This window comes from Staurois parvus, unplaced genomic scaffold (assembly GCF_062004578.1).
Source record: "Staurois parvus isolate SC_StPar_1 unplaced genomic scaffold, SC_StPar_1.0 ptg000209l, whole genome shotgun sequence".
NCBI lineage: Eukaryota > Metazoa > Chordata > Amphibia > Anura > Ranidae > Staurois > Staurois parvus.
The window spans coordinates 6,701,156-6,724,955 of record NW_028318005.1 but is presented as its reverse complement, the minus strand read 5'-3'; the positions used below and the strand labels follow the sequence as shown (position 1 = coordinate 6,724,955).

The following is a 23,800-nucleotide window of genomic DNA, read 5'->3' as shown; positions in this document are numbered from 1 at the left end:
CTGTTAAAGGACACATGTATATATGACCCCATGGGTACATCCTAATAGTAGATATTAAATCCCAGCATTCATTATGGCAAATATTTGTTCTATTGTACCTGTTTAGAGATGTAACAGTACTTAGACTGCAGGAGATATCAAGACTGCACCAGAGTATAGAACACCACCACTATTATACAATGGGTCCCAAGAACCGCACAGCATCAGGAGCCGCTACCCACCCTCCCCATTTAAAAGATCCCAACACAAGCCATCAGAAGGCAGCACGTCACTGTGCCTGGCCACGCATGCGCACAGTACACTCACATCTCACCATTAACATGGCGGAGGGCACGCATACAGGCGACACCCTGAAGCTATTGACGACCACCACCGCAATTAGCATAGAGCACCACAGCCAGGACCCCTGTCCAGCATAGTGGGGACTCTGGTTGTAGCGCCACCAATCATAGGGACCATATGTACCCCTCCGCCCCGCCAAAAGTAGCCCCACCAATCATAGGGACCATATGTGCCCCTCCGCCCCCCCCAAAGTAGCCCCACCAATCATAGGGACCATATGTACCCCCCCCACCCCCCCAAAAGTAGCCCCCACATAGATGTAGGTCATATTGAGCAGCCTTAATTATAAACAAAATGTATTCCAAAATCAATATGACAGTTCAAGAAAATGTTTCTTCATGGGGCAGTGTATAGAATGTTTGCTTACCATTTTATGTTTCTTTATATAGACATCTTCCCACTGCTCCTGCAGAAGCGATATTATCACAAAACATGTTGAGCTATTGCATTCACTACTATCAGAGTGTCCTCTCAAACACTTGCCGAGTTATGGTATATTTCTTACTGTGGGATCTACTAACAGTACATATATCTACACTGATTATACATTGCTGCATATTACAGGGTTAGTTTATACTCTAAAAATTTTATAATTGTATGTATCATTTCATGTCTATGCATGCTTAAGTGATATTCTTTTATGAACTGTTGTCAAGTGTTTATAAAGTCCATAGGGTTTCTCTTTCTTCCAAGCATATCCAGAAGACATAGCAAGTGTAGACCATCCTATGACAAACCCTTATAGTGAAAAGAAGTGCCCAAACTCCTTAAAGGTTCTAGGCTAAAAGGGTTGTTTTAGTTCAGTCTTTGCCCACCATGGTGGGCATAAACCAGAAGGGGTCTTCGGGGACTGGGTTCCATAGCAATTGACTACGGCCCTGGACCTGTATAGCACCCTACACCTGACCTGACCATGTCAAGGTGAATGACCATGCAGGATTCAGTGCCCGAAGCCAACACTACAGGCTGTTACCACAAGATAGAATAAATAAAACTAGTGAAGTTGATTTCTCAGCAAGGAGAAGAGGTCCATCACCTTCAGATACTAGCATAAAAGGGGAGGCAGCCCAGGGAGACAGGTCCTCAAAAGATTGTCAGTGCCCACTCACCTGATGATACATGCCTATAATGGTGTACAAGTTTGTTGGCTGTGTCATGTTATATTAAGATATCAAGTTTTTTTTTTTCCTGCTAGCTAGTGAGGAACCTTCTCAGTCTGCATCTACATCCTGCGGAGCAGGCACTTTTTTTGACACGGGTTCCACAGTCCACCACTTTAACTAAAACATTTCCATGTGTACAGCCAGGAGACCCCTGCCAAAAGGTGAGATGGGAAACCTCCAGCAGAATGCCAAAGCAATAGCATAAGGAAACTAGCATTTGCTTTGTTGCATGACCAGCAATAGGGGCGTTAGTCCTTTTCAATTCTCAAACTACCTACCTAGGGGGGAGGGGGAGAGGGAGAATCCACACACATTAATGACCTAGAGCCTGCAACACAAAAGTAGGAATTGGTGACTGTCATTTTGACCTTCAGAACATGCTATCTGCTGGACTATCATGCTGAACACCTCTGGTTTAATAAAACTGAATTACTACCAAAAGTATAAATACTAGAATGGGCAAGAAAGTTCCCAGACTTTCCTTACATGTTGCAGATCACCAACAAGTATTGAAACTGGAGAGCATGCATAAGGAGGAAAAAAAAAAAAAAAAAAAAAGGCTGTCAGTAATAACTTCCTCAGTTTAAGAATAATTTTTGCAGATTCATATTAATAAAGTGCAGGTCCTAATCGCATTAGTGGCAGTAACACAAAACAGTCTGATTTTAAGAGAAAATTCCAGCAAGGTGAATATCTGGCATGTAAAAGATACCTGCAATTACCTTCAAAGTACCTTGGAAGCCCTAAAAGCACAGGTTCTCAATTATACATAACTGCAGCTCCAAAGCTATGGTTTGCCACCTCATATTAACTGAGGTCATGCATTAGACTGAGGAACCAATAATGCAGTCCATAAGGAAGACAAAACACTGAACTTGCAGGCTGAAGAACTTTGTTTGGGAACCACCGTGCTGTAAGCATTGTAGTTGTCTAGTTATGCAGAGACACTTGGCCTAATTTTAAATGAGAAGTTCACCCTTGGGAACACGTTACATGTACCAACAGGTTTTAGGTTGGAACATATAACCTGTTCCCGATCCTGCAGCCACCGCCTGCTGATCATAGTCCAGTCACCCAAAGGCCTGAAAAATAATAAACTGGCCCTTTTTTTTTTGCAAGTCTGATGTCACCTGCTGAGAAACCCAAACATGAAAGTGCCAACTTTTTATCCCAGCTAGCACTTAATGTTTTTAAAAAAAGGTAGCTCAAATTTACATTAATTCAAATAAACAGTGGTCACTAACATAAGACCATACAAAACAGGCAGCCTGGTACTGGACTAGAAGAAATTAATGGAAACAGACTTTAGGCAAACTCCCCTTCCTCCTCCAGCTTTATTGATAGTTTAAAATTACATTTCTATTTTCCAGGACTTCAGTTTCTTTTACCATCTGACTTTAAAAACTGATTACACGCAAATGAAACTCAAACAGTTGTCTAAAGTGATATAGTATACAAAAATAACATCTTGATTTCTGTGAAAACATTTCTCTGCAGCTCCTGAATAGCTTACTTTGCTTTTTTCATTTATGCATGTTCTGGGTTTTTATTTTCATTACTTCCATGAAAAAGGAACAAAAAAAAATTCCAGGTCTTTCTGTCACCTGTATCTCCGACACAATCTCAATGGCCACTTTCACCGGAATTGTAGACTTGGCCACTGTGACAGACATTGACACGATACTCTGCCCTAGCCAGATACAGATGTAGTTGATGTTAACAGCTGAGGTCAGACAACAAGACCACCACAAAATTAAATATTTGCAGAAGTTTTCACAAACTCTCCCAGTAGCGGATCGCCTTGCGCAGGTGCTACCATTAACCTGAGAAGGGTCTACTAGTCTGACTCAACTCTTCCCGATTATTTAATCCCATCTCACCAGTGGCACGGAAAGGGGGTTCTTTAACAAAGCATTATACATAACACCTCTACCAAACTAAACATAAACATTTTTTGTAGTTAAATGCAGGAAGTCGTTTTTTGTTTCCACCCTTTCCTCCTTTTGCACGTCAAGTAAAGCTCACTGGCCTGGGACTAGCTCTATCTGCCAACCTTTGGCCAGTGAAGAGGATTCAGAGAAAATAATACAACCATCAATCAGAAAAAGGAGGGGCGACAAAGGAAATTTAAGCTGTAGCTTCAATCGTGCATTCCCGTGCAAGGTGCCCCGACTCCCCGCAGCGATAACAGTTGACTTCACTGGTCTTGCTGCAGTTGATGGCTACATGGCCAGTTTCGCCACACCTGAAACAATTAATATACAGTTATTTACATGGAAAAGAAACCATTCAGGTTTGAATATTGGATGCATGGGTTCTATTCATCACCTGTAGCATTTGACTTTGGTGCAGTCTTTCTGGATATGACCAAACTCTCCACAAGAATAACATTTCTGCTCATCAGCATGGTCACAGTCACGGGCAAGGTGGCCTGGTTTGCCACAGTTGTAGCAGCACTGCTCCCTCTCCTTTCTTGGCTCCTTGCAGTCCTTTGCAATATGGCCACCTCTGCCGCAGTTATAGCAAGCTGAAAACACAAGGTTACAAGTGTTATCAACAAAACCGTTTAAACATCTCTTTAGTGCTTTGATTCTAGGGATGTTAAAGTGTCACTAAGGTTACTTTAACACTGCAGCAAAATGAATATGTAGTGCTACTTGGATGCAATTTTAGTAAGGTAGGTGTGTGTGTACACACATTCTATAGGACCAAAAAATAGCACTGGAATCGCACCAAAGTAGTCCAAAAATTGCTCCATGCTGAAGTAGCATCGATATGAAAGGATAACCAGTGAAAATGTTGTTTCCCTGGTCATGCAATGTTGTTCCACTTAAGTTGCATCTGATGTTGCACGAATGTGAACCAGGCCTAAAGGCAAAAAAACATTTCTTTTGGCTAGAGCAAGGGTTGGTTATAACCCCATCAGTTTTTTTGCCATGGGGAGATTTTCCTTCACTTCCTGTTCCATAACAAAAACAGGAACTGAAAGTTCTTCAAAGTGAGGGAATCCTGGGGTATCACCAGAAGCAGTGTCCCCATTGGAAAATTTCCCTTCTATTCCTATTCTGATGTCAACCTAAAAATTGTGATTCTTTGACTGTCACTGATCACAGAAATCCGGACAGAAAACTGCCCGTCATGGTTTCAATAATTTCCCCATCACTGATCTAGTACAAGCAGAATAGAACGCTAGAATGAAGTCGGGACACCTAATCTGCATGCAGGTTATGGAACAGTGACTGAGAAACTACTGAAGCAGCACAAAAACCAGGACACTAGCTTTTTCAGAAATGGCAGCCCCAAACTTACTCAGTGCATCCTTCCTTTGGTGTGGTTACACAAGTAGGGCTCCAACCCTCCTCGTCTTATATTCATACGTCCCTGATCTGGCAAGATATTGGCTGTGCACCTTTTTTAGTGCCGACTGTGAAGCATACTGGCCTGACTAGAGGGATTCTGGTAAGTGGCTATGCAGCACTAAAGAGCTACTCACCGAATATCTGGCTGAATTTGGAACGGCTAGTATAAAAAAAGGAGGCTGGAGGCAGTATAGAAGGTGTGACTGCACTACTTTATAGCTAAACTACAAACAGCGCACCAAAGAACACACATGGATCTTTTCAATTTCCTATACCTGGAGTTTAGCCTTAAAAATGCACAACCACAAAATGCCATGAATAAAATCTGACCTTACTTCACACTACAGACCTATGGAACACAAAACTTCAATGCATTTTTCTTTCACTGCCTGTATTCACTATATAACATCTATTGTAAACAATGCATATACATTTAGAGCATGTAATGGTCAGCTAAACCCAAACTTAGAACAAGATCTCTCTTTTTTACATGTCTTATTCTTATGGCCAAAAAAGGACTCTGGTTCAGATATTTTTTATTTTCACATCACATAAAAAATATAACAGACTCATAAGCAGCAGTACATTTAATTTTTGTTTTTGGGGACAGATACACTAAGTGAATCTGGACCCCAAAAAAAGGAAGATGTGATGTTAATTGTGCCTAAGCAGTACCCGAAGGATTTACCTTCGATTTGAATGCCTTCTGAAAAATAGCAGTGCTCTTCTTGGTATGTGAATGTGCCTAGGCAATTCTGTACCCACAGTCTCAGCTTTATAATGCAATATCAATCAAGGCAATGCTGCCTCTGAATGCAAGACTCAAGGAGACTTGGCAAAGATTGGTGATCACTACGGTGTTGCTTAACCTCTTGGCGCCGGCTGAACGCAAATGTGCAGCCTCCCAGTGTCTGGGCCTAGACACCAAGCGGCCGCACATCTGCAATCTATTACAAAGAAAACCCCCCAAAAAAAACACGTGCTGAGAGCGAGCACCCAGCACACACATTCGGTACTCACGGAAAGGTCCCGATCTTTCGATCGGGACCTTTCCCGATCATGTGACCGCGAATCATGGCGGTCGCATGACCCTAAAACCCCGCCTCCTGGAACCCTTAAAGGGCTGGGAGGCGCCAGCGCTAAGGGGTTAATGTTCTTTTGCTGGAGGCTCTGGCACAAAAAAAAAAAAAAAAAAAAGCAAATCCCTGCCTGTACAAACCGTGGCTACATCCATAAAGTTACATGATGTACAACAAGGCATGGCAAGTCCATAAGAGGAAAGATCAGCTGCAGGGAGGCAACATGTAGTGCTGGTAACTTGTCCTTTTCCCTTCTGACTGCCACTTTTGATTGTCATGTAGTTGCCACTAATCACACTTCCCATGTTACACTGAAAAGCTAAAAATCAAAGTCACCCTGGATTAAAGTGACCAAGAAAAGTACTTGGGCTTGTGACTAGATATTTTTATACGGTCACAAAAAAAAAACCAAAACAAAAAACTTTGTTTTACATAAACATCCTTTCATTTCCAAGCTGAAGATGCATTACAGCAAAATTAAGAACTCAAAAAGGACAATGTCTAGAAAGGACAAGGTATTTGTTTCATCTATTTCTGGCAAGGACTGCCGCCTGACAGACCATTAACCAACCACTATTTATAAGTTTCAATATCACTTATCAGTAAGGCTAAAGTTGGTGCCATACTAAAAGTAAAAAAACAACAAAAAAAAAAAAAAAACACAAACACACCCATATACTGCTACTTTAAGTGTCCAGCTTTGGTTGTGTTGCACGGAGCAGGAACAGACTTTGTGGAAACCATACTGCAGCTCCACTACCCTAGACGGGCAGATTTACTAAAACTGGAGCGTGCACTATCAGGTACAGCCATGCACAGAAACCAACCGGCTCACAGATTTTTTTTTTTTGGTCAAAACTTATTTAAACAAGCTAAACATAGAACCCAATTGGCTACCAAGCACAGCTGCTCCAGAGTTTGCACTCTAGTTTAGTAAATCAGCCCTATAAGGTCCATCAACAAAGTCATCTCTCGAAGCCCTTCCACATCCAGCACTTCTGAGTACAACACATAATGTACCCTTTAGGAAGGTGACCAATGACAAACTAAAAAGGGCTGTCTTTCCTGAGAGAAAACAAGGTGGCAGCCTTTGCTGACTAGCAAATGCTAGTTGCATGGCTGTCAAGAGGACCATCCCTCTAGCTCCAGTCACTTGAATCATTTAGAAGTGAACCGTATGCTTTGGTTATCCCAGGGCTCTTTTCATGTGAAAAAATGCACATTATATATACCCATTATGGCAGAATGTTCTCCCAAAGTGCTCTTAGAGCACTTCAGATCTCCATCGACATGTCCCAATCTTCTGGATCCAGATAAAGCAAACACTATTAAAAACCATTCTCTTCCCCTCCTACTAAACATCCTACATACCCTGTAAAAAAAAAGGGGGCCGTGTACGTACCCATTTATCATGTGCTCAGATCAGATCACATGATTCTGCAGCTCCAGCTTGCCTGTGTCAGTGAGAGGTTGCTGTAGAGGAGTGGGCAGAGCGCAAACAGTGGCCGGACCATAGCAGCCCATTGGTGAGAGCTCCAGTAATTCAACTGTTATTGAGTGCTCTTACACAGGATCAAGTGACTGGATTAAAAAGAAGTACTTTTAAATTTCTTGATAGAGGGTATGCCAGAACTCCTGGCCCCTCCCCACTACCGAGTGACCACATAGCAAGCTGCTTGCTATGGGGTGTGTGCATGCTCGCCCCAGAGTTGGCTGTGTCTCACAGTACCCGGCTCACCCTGCCCTCATCACTGGCTGTGATTGACAGGAGCCAATGGCTCCCGCTGCCATCTCTGTCTAATGAGAGAGCAAGCTGCGAGAGCTGCTGCTGTCCTGCACATCGCTTTATTAATATCATGCTCAAAGGGAGGCGGGCTGCATGCCAAAGATAAAAAAAAAAAACCTTCTGCATTTAGAACCACTTTAATTGCAGAAGTCTCTTCTGCAATAAAACAAAAAAAACATCTGGTAGCAATTCTTTAGTTCCATGTCAATTGTCCAGGAGCGGTCATTTGACACATTTGCACACAAACACGATATAGACTCCTGTCTATGCACCACTTTTAAAAAAAAAAAACATGCAGAGAGAAAATATAGCAGTTTCTCAGTCGAACTATTCATGTGGCTTATATCTGCCTGTGAATTTTAGGTCATGTGCAGTAGTTAATTCCATTCTGTTACAGAAATTAAACTGCTTTGATACCCAATCTGCTGCAGATACTTTTTGCGTACCATTTGGCTTCTCAATTACAACACTTATTGCTAGAATAATGTTGATCGGGATGATCCTATCAAACATAAAATCCTTTTCGCAATTTTTGGAAGTCACACCAGTGGAATTGCTGGTCTCGAGCAGTTTGTCAAAACGCAGAGTCCCTTCATTTTGTTTTATCAATTGTGGGAATTTGTTAGGGTTGTTTCTTCACAGGTAGAGTATATGCAGTACATGCCTCTCTGCAATACACAAATTATCTGAACTTGACAAAAATTTAGGGGTTTTGATTGGAAAAAAGTGGGTATTTCCCATTTACGCCAACTCTATGATAACGATTGTCGGAAGAGATTAAACCTACAAACCTAGGGGTTGTCCCCAAAAATTCCACAAAACCTGGGACCCCGTGATTATCTACTGAACCCACATTTATTTTCTCGTATTACCTATTGGCTTAGTTTGTGGCGTTTCTCTGTTGGGTTCTTACTCTTAGTTATTACTACTTACTGGAGAACTGCTGAGTTTATACTAAAACTGAATTGCACAATGTAAAAGATAAACAAAAAAAAAAAAAAACTTTTCTTTATAGGGTTAAGATGCTTTGCTTATGTATCTTGATTTTTTTCACCCCTAGGGTTTAGTTTCTCTTCTTGTAGGTTTGAACATTTGATACAAACTTTTTAATAAAAATGATCAGATTAACACAAAAACACACTTGTTTGCAAATAACAGATTATCTCTTGCCCACTCAAACCAGAATGATCTTTAAAGAGGCTCAGCACAACAGTATATCATGTTACAGTTAAATCATTTGCAACGTCTGTGGCTGTGCAGAGAAGGCTAGAACCAAGAGGTACATGATGAACGCAATGAGCACCTATACCCATTGACACTCACCATCCTCTTGAAGGTCACAATCCTTAGCAAGATGGCCAGACTCTCCACAACGATAACAAATGTCTGGAAGAGATGAAGAAATAAATTGGAACCCTAAATTGGAGGAGAAGAAAAAAGTATATTAATAAAACAGCAAAAGCATTAACAGTTAATTTGGGGGAGGGGAATAAAAGCAGGGAAGGGAGAGCCAAAGCAAAGCCTTCCATCACTGACAAGTGTTACCTCTTGATGAGTTAAATCCACCACGTCCTCTGCCTCTACCACCTCGGCCACGTCCGCCACCTGTAGGGCACTCCCTAGCCCAGTGACCAGAACGACCACACTTGAAGCACTCGTTACTGCTCATGTTTTTAGATTTGGTTCTGGAAAAGAAAAAAAAAAAAAATTAATTTATGCAGACAAATTCTGACAAATTACTTTTTTAGCAACACAGATTTCTGGTCTACCATGTAACATTATATGTAAACTATCTCTGGTTAAAATACTTTGTATTTACTGTCCTGGAACAAAAACTAGACAGCAAGAGTGATGTCAAAACTCATGTGTATGCTGGCTCCTGACCAGTAACCTGGAAATAACTGAAGCCACTTGATCAACATGAGGGTAAGGAAACTTGTAACTGCTCCTTCTGAAAATGCTAATGTCAGCCTCCATATTTTCTCACCAGAGGTTTCCTTGAAGATCTGATTTTTATTGTTTTACCACACAGAGAACTAAAGTACTGGGCACTGCTTCATCAATTAGAGAGGTTCCTCTGTAGTGCAACATGCCAGATGTCTGTTCAATCTCTCCCCTGGGAAAAGCCCTAGTATCTATAATGACTAGTATACAGTTACTTATTTGAAACTCACTTTATTATACAACAGCCTTTGTTGCAGCAACCTACGGGGGGGGGGGGGGGGGGGGGGGGGGGAACCGTATTAACAGCAACATGTACCAAACATTTGCTGATGGCGAATCATTCACTGCATTAAAAAAAAAAAAAAAAAAAAAAAACACATTGACTAGAGGGATTCGACTGCAGTAAATGTTTGGAGAATGTCACACTCACTCTGGGAGTTATGTAGGAGGGTACTTGCAAACTGTACTGCCGTTTGAACATCAGCAATCCAGGCCAAAATTTCTTGTTTATTTTGTGTGTATTTGCGCATACACAAAAAAAAAAATAAAAAGTTTAGTTCTCAGCATGAATTAACCTTTTAAAATTTTACACATGTATACTGTGCAAAAAACAGACCAGCAAATCAGATTTTGTACTTTTTTTTTTTACTCTCCTATACGTAGCGCCTATTTACATGCCTGTGTGTACAGGCACATTGAAAACAATGGGCTACATTTAGAACGGAAAAAAAAAAAAAAAAAAAGTTAAACATATACTTTCCTAACATGTTTGACATACAATTAAAAACATTAGCGATAAATTCCAATAGCCACTGCAAAGTTCGGGTCTATTAAAAAATAAAATTAAAATCTATTCTAAATATAATCAAATATTAGTTTCTAATGTTGCTCAAGCACATGATCTCCTACATCAGACACTACTGGTTTAAAAAGGAACATATAGTGGTTTTTAAATATTTATTATAGTCATGACAATCAAAAATGGAATACATCTTTCAGGCAAATATGCAATGGTGCAAATTAATATACTGTAACCTTTTTGAGCCAGCAGATGGAGCTTTGAACCTTCCTTTTACACAAATATTGGTATTACTGTGCAGTTAAAGCATAACTTTCCATTTGCAACATAAAATCTATCCCAGCCTCACTCACCCATACTTGCCACCCGCAAGATATCAGACTTCATACAGTCAACTCATTCATGCAGTTTCAGGCAGTGCATGAAGACTGTGGCTTTCTGACTCAGCCTTTGACATAACACCCAGTAGGCATGGCCATAAAAGAACAGTGGATTCTCTAGTTGCATTTGCCCCAACCCCAATGTAAAATAGGTCACCAAAAAGGGTCAAGATTAATACATGTACACACTCCCAATCTCAGCATTGCTGTGCATATGCCGCTTTCAAATCATAACGCATGTTTGTCCCTGACATGCTGGGGGCGGGCACCCAGCATGTTGAGAGTATTTTGGCCAGAGTTCATGGGTGACAAGATCCCCAGGTATGGCATCTCCATTAAGCAATCATTCTGAAAACTCCAGCACTAAACAGAAAACGCAGTTATTTACCTGTTAACTGTATTTCCAGGAATCTTCTAGGACAGCTCACTTGAGAGATAGGGCTCCTCCCAGGAAACACCCGCTCCACCTTTTTTCCCCTTTTATAGGCGTCCTCTCTCCCATTGCCCCCAGTATAAGAATATGACCGAAGGCCTAGGAGAAAACAAAGAAGAAAACCGGTAATAAAGACATCCCCCATAGGTTCGCAACATACCTGCACATAATTGTGTGATCAAACAGTAATCAGGGGGGAGTTACGCTGTCCTAGAAGATTCCTGGAAATACAGTTAACAGGTAAATAACTGCGTTTTCCCGAGTCATCTTCTAGGACAGCTCACTTGAGAGGAGTAGAATAGAAATACGTACATTAGGGCGGGCACCCTGCTTGTAGGACCTTCCTGCCAAATGCCTGGTCCTTGCTGCCGATCAGATCCAGCCTGTAATGCTTAGTGAAGGTGGCGAAACTGGACCACGTTGCGGCTCTGCAGATCTGTCCGGGGGAGGCCCCCCCTTTTTCCGCCCAGGAGGCCGCAGTGGCCCTCGTGGAGTGGGCTTTTAGGCCGGGCGGTGGTGACAGGCCTGCCGACTTGTAACCTTCCGAAACTGCCTCCCTGATCCATCTGGCGATGGTGCCCTTGGAGGCACCGTCCCCCTTCCTTGGCCCCTGGAATAGGACGAAAAGCCGGGACGAGTGTCTCCATGTCTTCGTGCGTTCGATGTACGTGATCAAACACCGTCGAACGTCTAACCTGCTATAGTCTTCCGTGCTGCCCGGATCGGCCTCCAGGGAAGGTATTACTATTTCCTGAGATCTATGGAAGTGTGACGCGACCTTAGGTAGGAAGGCCGCGTCCGTGCGGAGGATGATCCTATCCAAGAAGATGGTGCAGTACGGCTCGATCACTGAAAGGGCATGCAACTCGCTGACCCTGCGGGCAGAAACTAGTGCCGTGAGGAGGATGGTTTTAAGCGTCAAAAACCTGAGCGAACACTCATCCAGCGGTTCGAAGGGCCCCCGCTGAAAGCTCTTCAGGACTGTGCCCAGGTCCCATGTTGGCAGTTTTGGCAAGGATGGGGCACGGCGCCTGGAGATAGCCTTCAGGAATCTGATTACCAAGGGGTCTGCCGCCAACCTCAGCTCGAGAAAGTTCGACAGAGCCGCTACCTGTACTTTGAGGGTATTGGCGGCCAGATTCTTATCCGCACCGGCTTGAAGGAATTCAAGAACGGCATGCAAAATGGGCGTGCCCGGTGCTGCGTTTCTGACCTTCCAGGCGGAAAACTTCTTCCAGACCTTGTCGTACAAGGCGTTCGTCGACCTCTTCCGGCCCTCCAAGAGGGTGGCGACCACTCTTGCCGACAGCCCCATTTCCGCTAGCCGGTCCCGCTCAGAAGCCACGCCGCTAAGGACAGCCTTTCTGGATGAGGATGCATCACCCTCCCCTGGGTGAGTAAATCGCGTGTGGGTGGCATCATCCAAGGGTCCGCTAAACTGAGCTCCTTCAACCGGGAGAACCAAGATCTCTTGGGCCAGAATGGTGCGATCAGAACAACTGTGGTTTGAGACAACTGGATCTTCTGTATCACCTGCGGCAGTAGTCTGAATGGAGGGAAGGCATAAAGGAGGTCTCCTTCCCACTGCTGGGCTAGCGCATCTATCCCCTCGCTTTTGGGGTCCCTCTGCAGGCAGAAGTACCTTTCCCGCTTTGTGTTCTGGCCGTTGGCAAATAGATCGATAGAGGGGGAGCCCCACCTGGCGCAAATCTGATCGAACGCTGACTGGCTGAGGCACCATTCTGTCTGGCTGACCTCTCTTCGGCTCAGCTGATCCGCCAATTGGTTCAGGTCCCCTTTCAGATGTACTGCCGTGATGAACTCCAGGTTTTCCTCCGCCCAGCTCAGGAGGGATCCGGCCAACTCCATCAGCCTTGGGGACCTTGTGCCTCCCTGCCTGTTCAAATATGCCACTGCAGTGGTATTGTCGGAGAGAACCTGGACACCTCTCCCCCTTATCTTTTCCTGAAAGGTCGTAAGTGCCTTGAAAACTGCCAACAGCTCCCTGTAATTTGACGACCTGCTGGAGTCCACTGCACCCCACGTGCCCTGGGCGAGGCCGTCTTCCATATGGGCACCCCAACCAGTCATGCTTGCATCCGTGGTGATCCGCACTGGGCTGGCCAACCTCCAACTTCTTCCCCGTTCCAAAGTGAGAGTGCTTCCCCACCACTTTAGTGACTCCTTCACTTCCTGCGTGATGCGGATCCTGGAATTCAGACCTGCTCGGCTGCCGTCCCAGTGGGAAAGGGTGTGATTTTGCAGAACCCTGGAGTGAAGTTGCGCCCATTGCACCCCTGGTATTGCCGCTGTCATCCGCCCGATTATTCTCATCGCGGTCCTGACCGTGCAGGTCGACATCCTCCTGAGGGCCTTTGTGTCCTGCCGCAGGTTGAGGGCTTTTTCTGATGTGAGGTATGACCGGGCCTGTGCGGAGTCCAGGACGTACCCCAAGTACGTAATCCTCTTGGAGGGGGTTAGCTGCGACTTCTCCTTGTTGATAAGCCACCCCAAACTTTCCAGAAAAGATATCGTACGTTCGATGTGCGTTCTCAGGCCACCTTCTGTGCCCGCAAATAAAAGCAGGTCGTCCAAATAGGGGATGATGTTTATCCCTTCCAGTCTCAAAACTCTTAAAGGCTCCGCTAGAATCTTGGTGAAGATCCTCGGGGCCGACGACAGGCCGAAGGGGAGTGTGTTGAACTGAAATAGCACCGGACCCATTTCGCCTTCCAGCGCAAACCTCAGGAATCTCCTGGAGTCTTCTCTTATCGGGACATGCAGGTATGCATCTTGCAGATCTATCGAGGCCATGAACACCCCAGGTGAAAGGAGATCCTTCACCGTGTATATGGACTCCATACGGAATTTGCTGGGCCTCACGAACTCGTTCACCTTCCGCAGATTCAATATCATCCTGTAAGCACCTGACGGTTTTTTCCTTAGGAAGAAATGGGAGAAGAATCCACTTCCCCTTTCCTCTTCTCTCAACTGGCAGATAACATTCTGACTGAGCATATCTTGTAGGAGGTCCACCAACGCATCCGCCATGGCCCTGTCCTTTGGCAGGGGTGTTGCAAAGAATCTCTGAGGGGGGGCCCTTGTGAACTCTATTCTGTACCCCCTGTGGATGGCCTCCAGAATGTAGGTGTTCTGGGTTATCCTTAGCCATTGTGCGTGGAAGCGCCCCAGCCTCGCTCCCACCTGGCCTCTCCAGTCACTTCTGCTGGGTTTTGGGTCTATTCTGGCTGGGGTTGAAAAGGAAACCTCCCCTGCCTCTCGGCTCGTTCCTGCCTCTTCTCGCGCCCCAGCCTGGGCGCTGGGTTTGGAACCTAGCTTCCCTTGACGTGTATCGCCTGGATGGGCGAAACCCCTTCCGTCCGACCTGCCTGCTGGGGACCGGGAAGCTCTTTTTCCTGTCTGCCGACCTTTCCAGGACTGAATTCAGCTCCGGGCCGAAAAGGAGTTTTCCTTCAAACGGCAGGCCACAGAGTTTAGACTTGGAGGCCAGATCCCCCTGCCAAGATTTCAGCCAGATAGCCCTCCGCGCCGAGTTTATGAGCGCTGTAGATCTAGCAGAGAGTCTGATGGTCTCTGCTGATGCGTCCGCGATGAAGGCCACCGCTTTCTCCAGCACCGGAAGGGACTTCAGAATCTCCTCCCCCGGGGTGCCTTGTTCCAGATGCGAACGGAGCTGCCCCAACCACACATCCAGGGTTCTGGACACGCAGGTTGTTGCCACTGCAGGCTTAAAATTTACTGCGGATGCTTCCCATGCCCTCTTCAGGAAAGCATCTGCTTTCCGATCCATTGGGTCCTTTAGGGACCCACCGTCTTCAAAGGACAGATCCGTGTCCTTCGAGATCCTCGAGAGAGGGGCGTCTGGCTTTGGGCAAGTCTCCCAAACCGAGGCATCTTCCTCCTTAAAGGGGAAACGTCTCTTGAGGTTCTTGGGAAGGAAAGCTTTCCTCTCTGGCTCTTCCCATTCCCTCCTGATCGTGGACCACAGGGCAGGGTGTACTGGGAATGTACGGCTGCTTTTTGCCTGTAGCCCTGCGTACAGTTGGTCGTGGAGAGAGAGGTCCTGTTGTTCCTCCTCCAGATCCAGGGTCTCATAGATCACCTTTAACAGGTCCTCCGTGTCTTCCACCTGAAAAAGGAACCTGTCTGCCTTTGGGCCCTGAGCCTCAATCTCACCCTCTTCCGAGTCTGAGGTGTCCGACTGTTCGGCCTCTTCCCAGTCCCTTACCGGCGCTACCTTGTCCAGCTTCCTCTTTTTCCCCCCTTGGGTGCCAGAAGTGCCCGGTTGGGGCTCATCCTGGGCCGGCCCCGGCCTCTGTTCCCTGAAGCTTTGAAATGTCTTGGACATTTCCTGTGTCATATTTTGTAGGAAATCTTTAAAAAAAGATCCAGACTCCTTCTTGATGAGCTTGTCTATGCACCCCTGGCAGAGCTGCTTCCTCCAGGAGCTCGCCAGCTTCTTCCTACAAGTGGCACACTTCTTTTTCTGCTCACAAGGAGCTTCTTTCTCCCCTCTATCCTCCTCCTGTGGGCCCATCTGGGGACAAGGAGATACATGCGTTCATGCGTCTGTAAAAACAACGCCTCCCCCCCTGTGCCACTGTGAAAGCTCCAGCCGTGGGCCTGGGGGGGGGAGAGGGGGGCTGTGTGTGCGTGGGGGGCACCCAATCATCCCGGGAGGGGAGGAGGGGGGGGGGGGGGGGGAGGGAGGGGGGGAGGGAGGGAGGGAGGGGGGGGGGGGGCAAAAACAAAAGAGAGTTGCCAAAGGCCCTTACCTTACTGCAGGCCTCCCCCGCTCCTGACAGATCTGCCTCCATGCTGCCGCAGACTCTGCCTCGGTGCGGCGGTTTTTCAGGGGCTGGTGGGCTCCGCCCCCCCCCTGCGATCCCCCCTCGCCGACCTCCCTCTCACGGCCGCCGGTGGAGAAGCGGCCGTGGCACGGGTTCCTTCCACGGTCCGCCGCCCATTTCCAAGATGGCGGCGGCCGTTCCCTGCTCCTGCGCCGGAAGTGACGACACCCGGCGCCCGGAAGTGACGCGATCGCAGCGTCCAGACCTCCGCAGCCGAGCCTCCTGGCCATGCTGCCGGGATCCCAGGAGCAGGTAAGACTTACCTGAAACCCCGCAGGGAAAGGCACCAATGCCTCGGTCGGCGGAGCGGGCTCTACCCCCCTGGAGAGCCCCGCTGGGACCATCTGGGGCCGACGCCCCCACCCTACAACGGGCATTCCCCGAGTGGAAACTGGCTGAAAGGTCCCCCCCCTCACAAGGCCCCTGCCTCGCTTGGAGGAAGGGGGGGCCTCAGCCAGGGACCCTCTGTACTCCGCCAGAGAGCCCAGATAAAAACAAAAAAATGGGCGTAGCTCCTTCCTGGCCGGAGGAAACACTAAAACTGGGGGCAATGGGAGAGAGGACGCCTATAAAAGGGGAAAAAAGGTGGAGCGGGTGTTTCCTGGGAGGAGCCCTATCTCTCAAGTGAGCTGTCCTAGAAGATGACTCGGGAAAATCTTATATAGTTCTTTGCTCATGATGGGAAGGGGAGGCATGTTTTGTCCATTACCGTCTGTACTGTGCTAGAGGATTTCATTTTTAGTTGAAAACTAGATTTCAATGCTGTTCAGGAAATTCATAAAAAGCATCCAAGATACTCTTTAGAGTATTGTGGTGCTTCCGCATGACAAATGTGAGTGTGTGCCCCCAATTGTTGCACCTTTTAGAAACAGGTATATAAATTTGAAGGAAGTATCAACATTTGCGAGCGTCCTCTCCGGCACCACAGCGTTCACACAGAAATCCGTGGCCAAAAGGGTTTTGTAGTTGGGTGGGGATTCAGACACTAGTTCCAAAACAAGTCTGCTCCCCTTGTGACTGACAAGCAGATCCATAGTCAACAGAGCCTGCCAGGGGGTATAGAAGCAGCTCACTTCCTGCTGTCAATCATAAGGAAAGAATGGACCTAACAGGGAACTAGTCCATCAGCTTCACCAGTGGTCTCCAAACTTTTAAAACAAAGGGCCAGTTTACGGTCCTTCAGACTTTGAGGGGCCGCACTGTGGCCAGTGGAAATAAGTAAAAATACTCTGGTGTCCGCGGGCGGAACAGAGCCCCACCCTCTGGTGTCCGCGGGCGGAACAGAGCCCCACCCTCTGGTGTCCGCGGGCGGAACAGAGCCCCACCCTCTGGTGTCCGCGGGCGGAACAGAGCCCCACCCTCTGGTGTCCGCGGGCGGAACAGAGCCCCACCCTCTGGTGTCCGCGGGCGGAACAGAGCCCCACCCTCTGGTGTCCGCGGGCGGAACAGAGCCCCACCCTCTGGTGTCCGCGGGCGGAACAGAGCCCCACCCTCTGGTGTCCGCGGGCGGAACAGAGCCCCACCCTCTGGTGTCCGCGGGCGGAACAGAGCCCCACCCTCTGGTGTCCGCGGGCGGAACAGAGCCCCACCCTCTGGTGTCCGCGGGCGGAACAGAGCCCCACGGGCCAGATAAAAGCAAGGAAAGGGCCACAACCAGCCCCCGGGCCGCAGTTTGGAGACCACTGAGCTTCACCATCAGGCTGTCTGCATCATTGATTGCTATTGATTGCCTGTCAGTTGCGAGGTAAACTGTGTGCCCAACAACCAGTGACAGGTGGAAAGGGCAGAGAGTAGCAGAGGCAAACTTGCCACCCTGCTACACAGCAGAGACAGGCACTCTCCCTGTCTTTGTACACGAACCTGTAGTTTGACTTCACTACCTCCAGTTATCTAATAACTGGAAGCAATTTATGTTAATTTAGTGCAGCTGTCACACACAAAGAAAAAGATTTAGGTATACTGCACAAATGAAAACAGTGGGGGTTTACTCAAATTGGACCACCAAAAGTGGATTTGCAGGGAGACGGCAGCAGCAATATCTGTGCAAACACCCATCACTCACAACTTGACATGCAGAACATGTCCCCACTTTCCACATATATGAAAAAGCAACACGGAAACAATGAATAGTGTTTTCTGTATGGAAAAGATGCAGGTTTTCTGCAATTATACTGAGTCTTTGTTTCGTTACCTGCTTAAAGTGGTTCTTTTTTGTGCACGCTCTCAGCACAAGTCTGTTTTCTTGGGTACACATATAGGTGGCCTCTTGACGTTCGGGCCCACATATGTGTGCAGCCGATGGCAATGAGTGAAGGTAAACCAATGTCCGGTCTTTACAACCACTATAACACAACAGGCGGCACAACAAATGGTTGTGAATGGCTGCTCACAATGTAGTGTCTTATGACAGACCAAATCCCTGAACACGTGCTCTCACACAGACTTGTACACTGCCGAGAGCACTGGGCCTTACTCTGCCGTCTGCTGCATTGCACAGCTATATTTAGACAACTGGTGTAAGATGAATGTTGAGGCAAGACCAGGGAAAAGCATGCTTCTTCCAGCTAGGAATGACTACAGGTGGCTAAAGAGTGACAAGTTAATAATTTTTAATAAACATGAATGGCACTGCAACACCTAAGGTTCATCAGTATAATGGCTTGGCACACTGGGGAATTGCAGGAGATGGGTGGAGATGTCAGCCAGTCAGATGCAATCACCGTTTTGGTATTCAGACAGCTCCAAATTACAACAGCCAGCAGGAGAAATTTCTTGATCCACACACAGCTGAGCTTTTTTTCAGCTTGAAGCTCAACAGGGAAAATCCTATTAATTTCAATGACCCCTGTTCACATTTGAGCATTTTGTCACCTGTAGCAAAATGCCTGTTGCTCACAAAAGTACATACTATACTTTTTAGGCAGATTTTAGCTTTTTTGCCTCCATAGACCTAAATGTAAAACCGCTTGAACAGCAAAAAAGTGTTTTTCAGCATTTTCAACTCAAACAGCAGCCCCCCTCCCCTTTTGTAGCACCACTCCACACCTTATGAACACAAATATTGTAATCAAAATGGAGGAGAGTGCTTCTGGAAGCAGATTCATTAATTGCTCTCATTCGTGGCCACCCGTGCATCAATGGTCCCAGGGATCCCCATTGTAGGAGATGCCACCAGAGCCTGGGAGGAAGACGAAACTTGCTGCCCCAGTGGAACAGCTACACCGCTCCCCAGATCCAGGAGAAAGATACAGAACTTGTGTACAGCAGCCAAGTGCTTGATTCTGGTCTTCCATGCCTAGGACACATCTACACAAGTTTCTATTGACTACAGCAAAACACCTAAATATACGCCTGAAAAAACAGCTATATCTCCAAATCTGAAAAAAAAAAACCACGGTCAAAAACGCTTGAAAACGCTCAGCTCAATGGGACTGTAGCCTTAAATCAACAGGAATGGTTTGTGAAATCTAACCATGTACAGCAAGCTTAATCATTGTTGGTAGCAGAGCAGGTGGGCTTTAAAGTGGTTATAGATTTAAAATAAATAAAAATTATATATCTGCTTGGGTGTCAAGTACTCTAGGTAACCACATCTCAAAATTTCTGCTTTACAATGTCTAATCGGCACCCAGAAATACATCATCCACCACTGAAAATGACACCCAGGTGCCATTTTGGATTACCTCCAGCCGTACATAAGTTCCACCCAGGAATAAGAAGTGCTAGAAGCCACAACTAATCCTGACAGCCAAGACCACCATCCCCATGAAGGAGCTCCATGTACTTAAACATGGCTGCTGCACGCCAGGCGCACTGCCATCTTGCACACCCCCACACAAGGGCTGCCAAAAATCTCCAGTCTGGAAATGGAGAGGGAATTGGATGTTGATCCAGGGATAGATCAGGAAAGCTCCCAAGTAAGGGGGGAACCAATGTCATACCCACAGACAGGTCTAAGAGCGGCAGATAACCACATTTTACCCACCTAGGAATAATGGGTACAATGGGTCTTCTTGGGAGAATCAGAAACATGGGTGAGGGGTCTTTTAACTGTTTGTGCAATTGTGTTTCCTGTAGAGGGTGGAGCCAACCATCTCATGTAGCTTCCCTGGAAGACACCTTGGGGGGAAAACATTATCTGCTTGGGCATCAAGTACTCTAGGTAACCACCTTATCACTTTATCTACAGCTTAGGCTCCTTTCACACGGGCATTCTCTGTCCATTTTTGACAAATGATTACATGGATCAAAAACAAAACTTCAATTTATTACTAGGAGTAGCTAGTGTAGTGTAGCAGATGTGTCTTCAAATACTGACCCACGAGGGTGTCCATTCAGTTTTAGCAGACCGAACAAAGTATGTGTCCAAGTCTGCTTTTAACCAATCTTAGTGACTTAGGCAGACACACAATCGTTACATCCAGCCAAAGGCAATTACTCGGGGTCCTTTATCCTCCCATCGAAATATAGGGAAAAAAAAGAATCAGAACAGACATGGATGTATGTTACATAGATTACACGAGTTTCTGTTCTTAACCGACCAATCAGCCACAGATGTTCAATCTAGGATCCCCTGCTAAAACAGAACAGAGGGTGCCTGTGTGATAGGGGCCTTACTAAGCACAATGTACCGTGAGCTGTAGATATTTTTAGCTGGGGTTCCTGAATTTCAGAGGTTCCGCTGGGGTAAAAATGTTGAGCGTGTCCGATTTAGAGGCAGGGGCAGCCAGTTATGACTGTCACACCGAAATAAAAATTCTGGACTGTGCATCTGCCTGCCCGTACAAGGTGGGAGATACACTGCATGGCACCTGCAATTTGCTCTTCGCAGGTACAATGCATTACAGACCCCAAGTAAAAAAAAAAAAAAAAAAAAAAAAAATTATAAATGCACATTGTTACATGCAAAAAGATATGCATTTACTTTTGGTGAACTTATCCTGCCACACCCATATTCAGGGTGTAACATGTAACAAAAGGACCGGCCCCCGTTTCCCGTTGTGACAGCTAGCGGGGGAACTCCTCTTCCCCGCTAGCTGTCACAATTTGAAAAAAAAAAAAAAAAACCACCATGTGGGATTTCGCCTACCCAGGTCACTCATTCACGGTATCCTGTGAATGAGAACACCAAGTTCCGACAGCCTCTGTGGCCGTCAGATTGTAGTTCTCTAACTACCACAGTGCTGTGGAGCACCATGGTAGTTCATTGAGTCTTCGAGTCGGTAGGTAACTGCTTGCTTGCCTGTATGGGATGTACAGGTACACAGATACAATGACAGGTCTGCAGAAGACCTGCATGGCACCAGTGGTCTGCTGATCGCTGGTACAATGCTTTAGAGCAGAGGTCTCCAAACAAAGGACCAGTTTACTGTCCTTCAGTATTTTGGGGGGGCTGGATTGTGGCCAGTGTGGGGTAGAAAAAGTCCTAGGCTGATCATCGATGGAGCGTAAGCAATGCCTCAGGTGTGGCGTTCAGTTACATAGTGCCCCAGCATTGCTATCAGTAGGAGGAATAGTGCCCCAGCATTGCTATCAGTAGGAGGAATAGTGCCCCAGCATTGCTATCAGTAGGAGGAATAGTGCCCAGTCATTAGCTTCAGTGGATGGAATAGTGCCTCATCACTGATATTAGTGGGAAGAATAGTGCCCCATCATTGGGAGGAAGAGTGCCATGTCGTTTGTTTCAGTGACTGGCATAGTGCCCAATCATTGATATTAGTGGGAGTAAGAGTGCCCCATTGTTGCTGTTAGTTGGGGGAATTCTGCCCCACTGTTGGCGTCAGTGTTAAGAACGAAGTGGGTAAAATAGTGCCCCAAGGGCCAGATAAAGACTGGCAAAAGGCCAAATCTGGCCCTCAGGCTGCAGTTTGGAGACCATTGCTTTAGTGGATCCAGAAACAAGAGAAATGCAGATTTTACCTGCAAAAATTGTGTATTTTTAATATTTTGTGACATTGTGAACTTATCCTTTAAGCCTAGATTCACACTATGAATTGCACCGCATTTCTGTACAATTCACATGTGATTCAGTCTGCTGCAGGCTAACACTGTGATATTGTTAAGGCCCCTTTCACATAATTGGTTCCACCTGTGTCTTACAGGTGGACCCGATCAGACATTCCAGTCTCCTTTATGGAATGGCAGATGTAAACGGACTTCTTCCCATTTACACCCGTGAATCAGAACAAAAACCGAAAAGATTGCAGAGCACTCGGGTATAAACAAACAGCCGGTCCATTTACACCCAGCCGCCCATAGAGCAGAGCATGGTCTGTCAGTGTCCGCTCCGCATTCAGTGAGTGGACACAGACCTGTTGTCCATCTGATCAGTAGAGAATCAGTGGACATATCTCCTGTGGAGCAAAGCAGATTCTACCTAGTGTGAATGGGGCCTATGATTTCACCGACACCCACTGCAGATTGTTAGGGCAGTGAGATATAATGCACTGCGGAAAACACACTGACAGTGGGTATCCTGCACCACATTCTAGTGTGAACTGGTGCCAAATGATGGCGCGGTAGCAGATTCCGCAGCATCCCTTCAGAGGTGTAGTGGTGTCCATGCCTGGATGGGTTGTCACCATGTAATGGCTGATCAGTGTAGGACATCCATCATTGGCATCTGTACACCTCCTGGGACCCATCCTGTGCCATGATGTCTGGCCTTTCCCAATAACTGCCATGGAATCCTTTGTGTCTGTAATGTGCAGCTTTATAAAGAAGCTGTTCGAATACCGAGGATGGAAGGCCGAGGGATGTGATCCGGGGATCCCCCAGCACTCTGCCCATATAAGGAAGCGCGGCTCAGGCACACGTGCTGCCCGGACTCCCCGCTTCATGGTCGAGGCGCGCGCTCCAGTTATAAATAGCAGGCGGGCTCACATGACGGCGGCGCTGCGACACGTGAGGTGCCCAGGGAGAGCAGGCCGCGCCGAGAGCACAGAAAGGCCTAGGAGGCTCGAGCTGTATGGAGCCAAGCATGGGCCAGAATACTCCATTACAATGCACCGCCCCCAGCTCAGGCCTAGCACCGCGCCCCCTTCTCCCCGTGCACAGCAAACAGCCGTGCTTCTGCCGCATTTTTCAGCGAGGCCGAGCCCTGTTCAGCTTCCCCCGCACCCCGCTAATCCCTCCGCATGACCCTCAGGCCCGCACCGCTCGTCTACTCACCGTCCAAACGCTGTTTATCCACAGGTCCTCTCGGCTGCGCCACACGCGGTTTGCACACGACTCCAAAATGCCCGTCGAGCTGCGCACGGCGCTCCCAGTCCCCCCCCAGCCAATCAGCGCCAAGAACGCACGGCCGCTGCTACGGATCCCACCAATAACAACCGCCGTACGCTAACACGCCCATCGTTAGTCAAGGTAGGCTGTTGCCTGCCAATCGGGATCTACCATCGAGCGCTGCATTAGGGGTGATCAGTTCTGTGAGTATCTCACAGGAGATAGATAAAGGTACACATCTTTCAGGCAGACGTCCCGACAGGAAGGAACTTGAATGTGCATAAATCATACTTACACAGTGCGCGGTGATCTTCACCTGTAATTTTCATTTGTGGAAATGGATACACCGGACACCCCTCCCTACTGCATCGCTTCTGCTGAGTGAGCGGAGAGCAGATTCGTCAGATGGTACATTCCTTA

General features: G+C 46.9%; 2 protein-coding genes across 4 annotated transcripts; both read right to left on the bottom strand.

Moving 5' to 3' along the window:
* Positions 1-2,809: 2,809 nt before the first annotated feature.
* CNBP (CCHC-type zinc finger nucleic acid binding protein) lies at positions 2,810-23,483 on the bottom strand. Of its 3 annotated transcripts, none has more exons than XM_089678720.1 (5): positions 23,327-23,483; positions 9,275-9,414; positions 9,053-9,145; positions 3,834-4,032; positions 2,810-3,750 (listed from the first exon to the last, which is right to left on the bottom strand). In XM_089678720.1, exons 2-5 carry the CDS (start codon positions 9,396-9,398, stop codon positions 3,633-3,635), a joined length of 534 nt encoding a protein of 177 aa, XP_089534846.1. In that variant the 5' UTR covers positions 9,399-9,414; positions 23,327-23,483; the 3' UTR covers positions 2,810-3,632. The 3 variants fall into 3 exon arrangements, with proteins under 3 accessions (XP_089534846.1, XP_089534848.1, XP_089534847.1); XM_089678722.1 differs by having other exon boundaries at positions 2,810-3,727; XM_089678721.1 differs by having other exon boundaries at positions 9,053-9,115.
* Positions 14,503-15,978, bottom strand: LOC149461124 (uncharacterized). The gene has a single exon (XM_089678719.1). It carries the CDS (start codon positions 15,841-15,843, stop codon positions 14,503-14,505), a length of 1,341 nt encoding a protein of 446 aa, XP_089534845.1. The 5' UTR covers positions 15,844-15,978.
* Positions 23,484-23,800: the final 317 nt, after the last annotated feature.

Bases quoted from the DNA above. Each gene is read 5' to 3' on its own strand.
- CNBP (XM_089678720.1), bottom strand. From the start codon at position 9,398: ATGAGCAGTAACGAGTGCTTCAAGTGTGGTCGTTCTGGTCACTGGGCT. The intron at 9,146-9,274 runs GTAACACTTGTC...CCTCCAATTTAG, and splicing joins TGGATTTAACTCATCAAGAG to GGTTCCAATTTATTTCTTCA. The intron at 3,751-3,833 runs GTGATGAATAGA...TAATTGTTTCAG, and splicing joins ACCAAAGTCAAATGCTACAG to GTGTGGCGAAACTGGCCATG.
- LOC149461124 (XM_089678719.1), bottom strand. From the start codon at position 15,843: ATGGGCCCACAGGAGGAGGATAGAGGGGAGAAAGAAGCTCCTTGTGAG.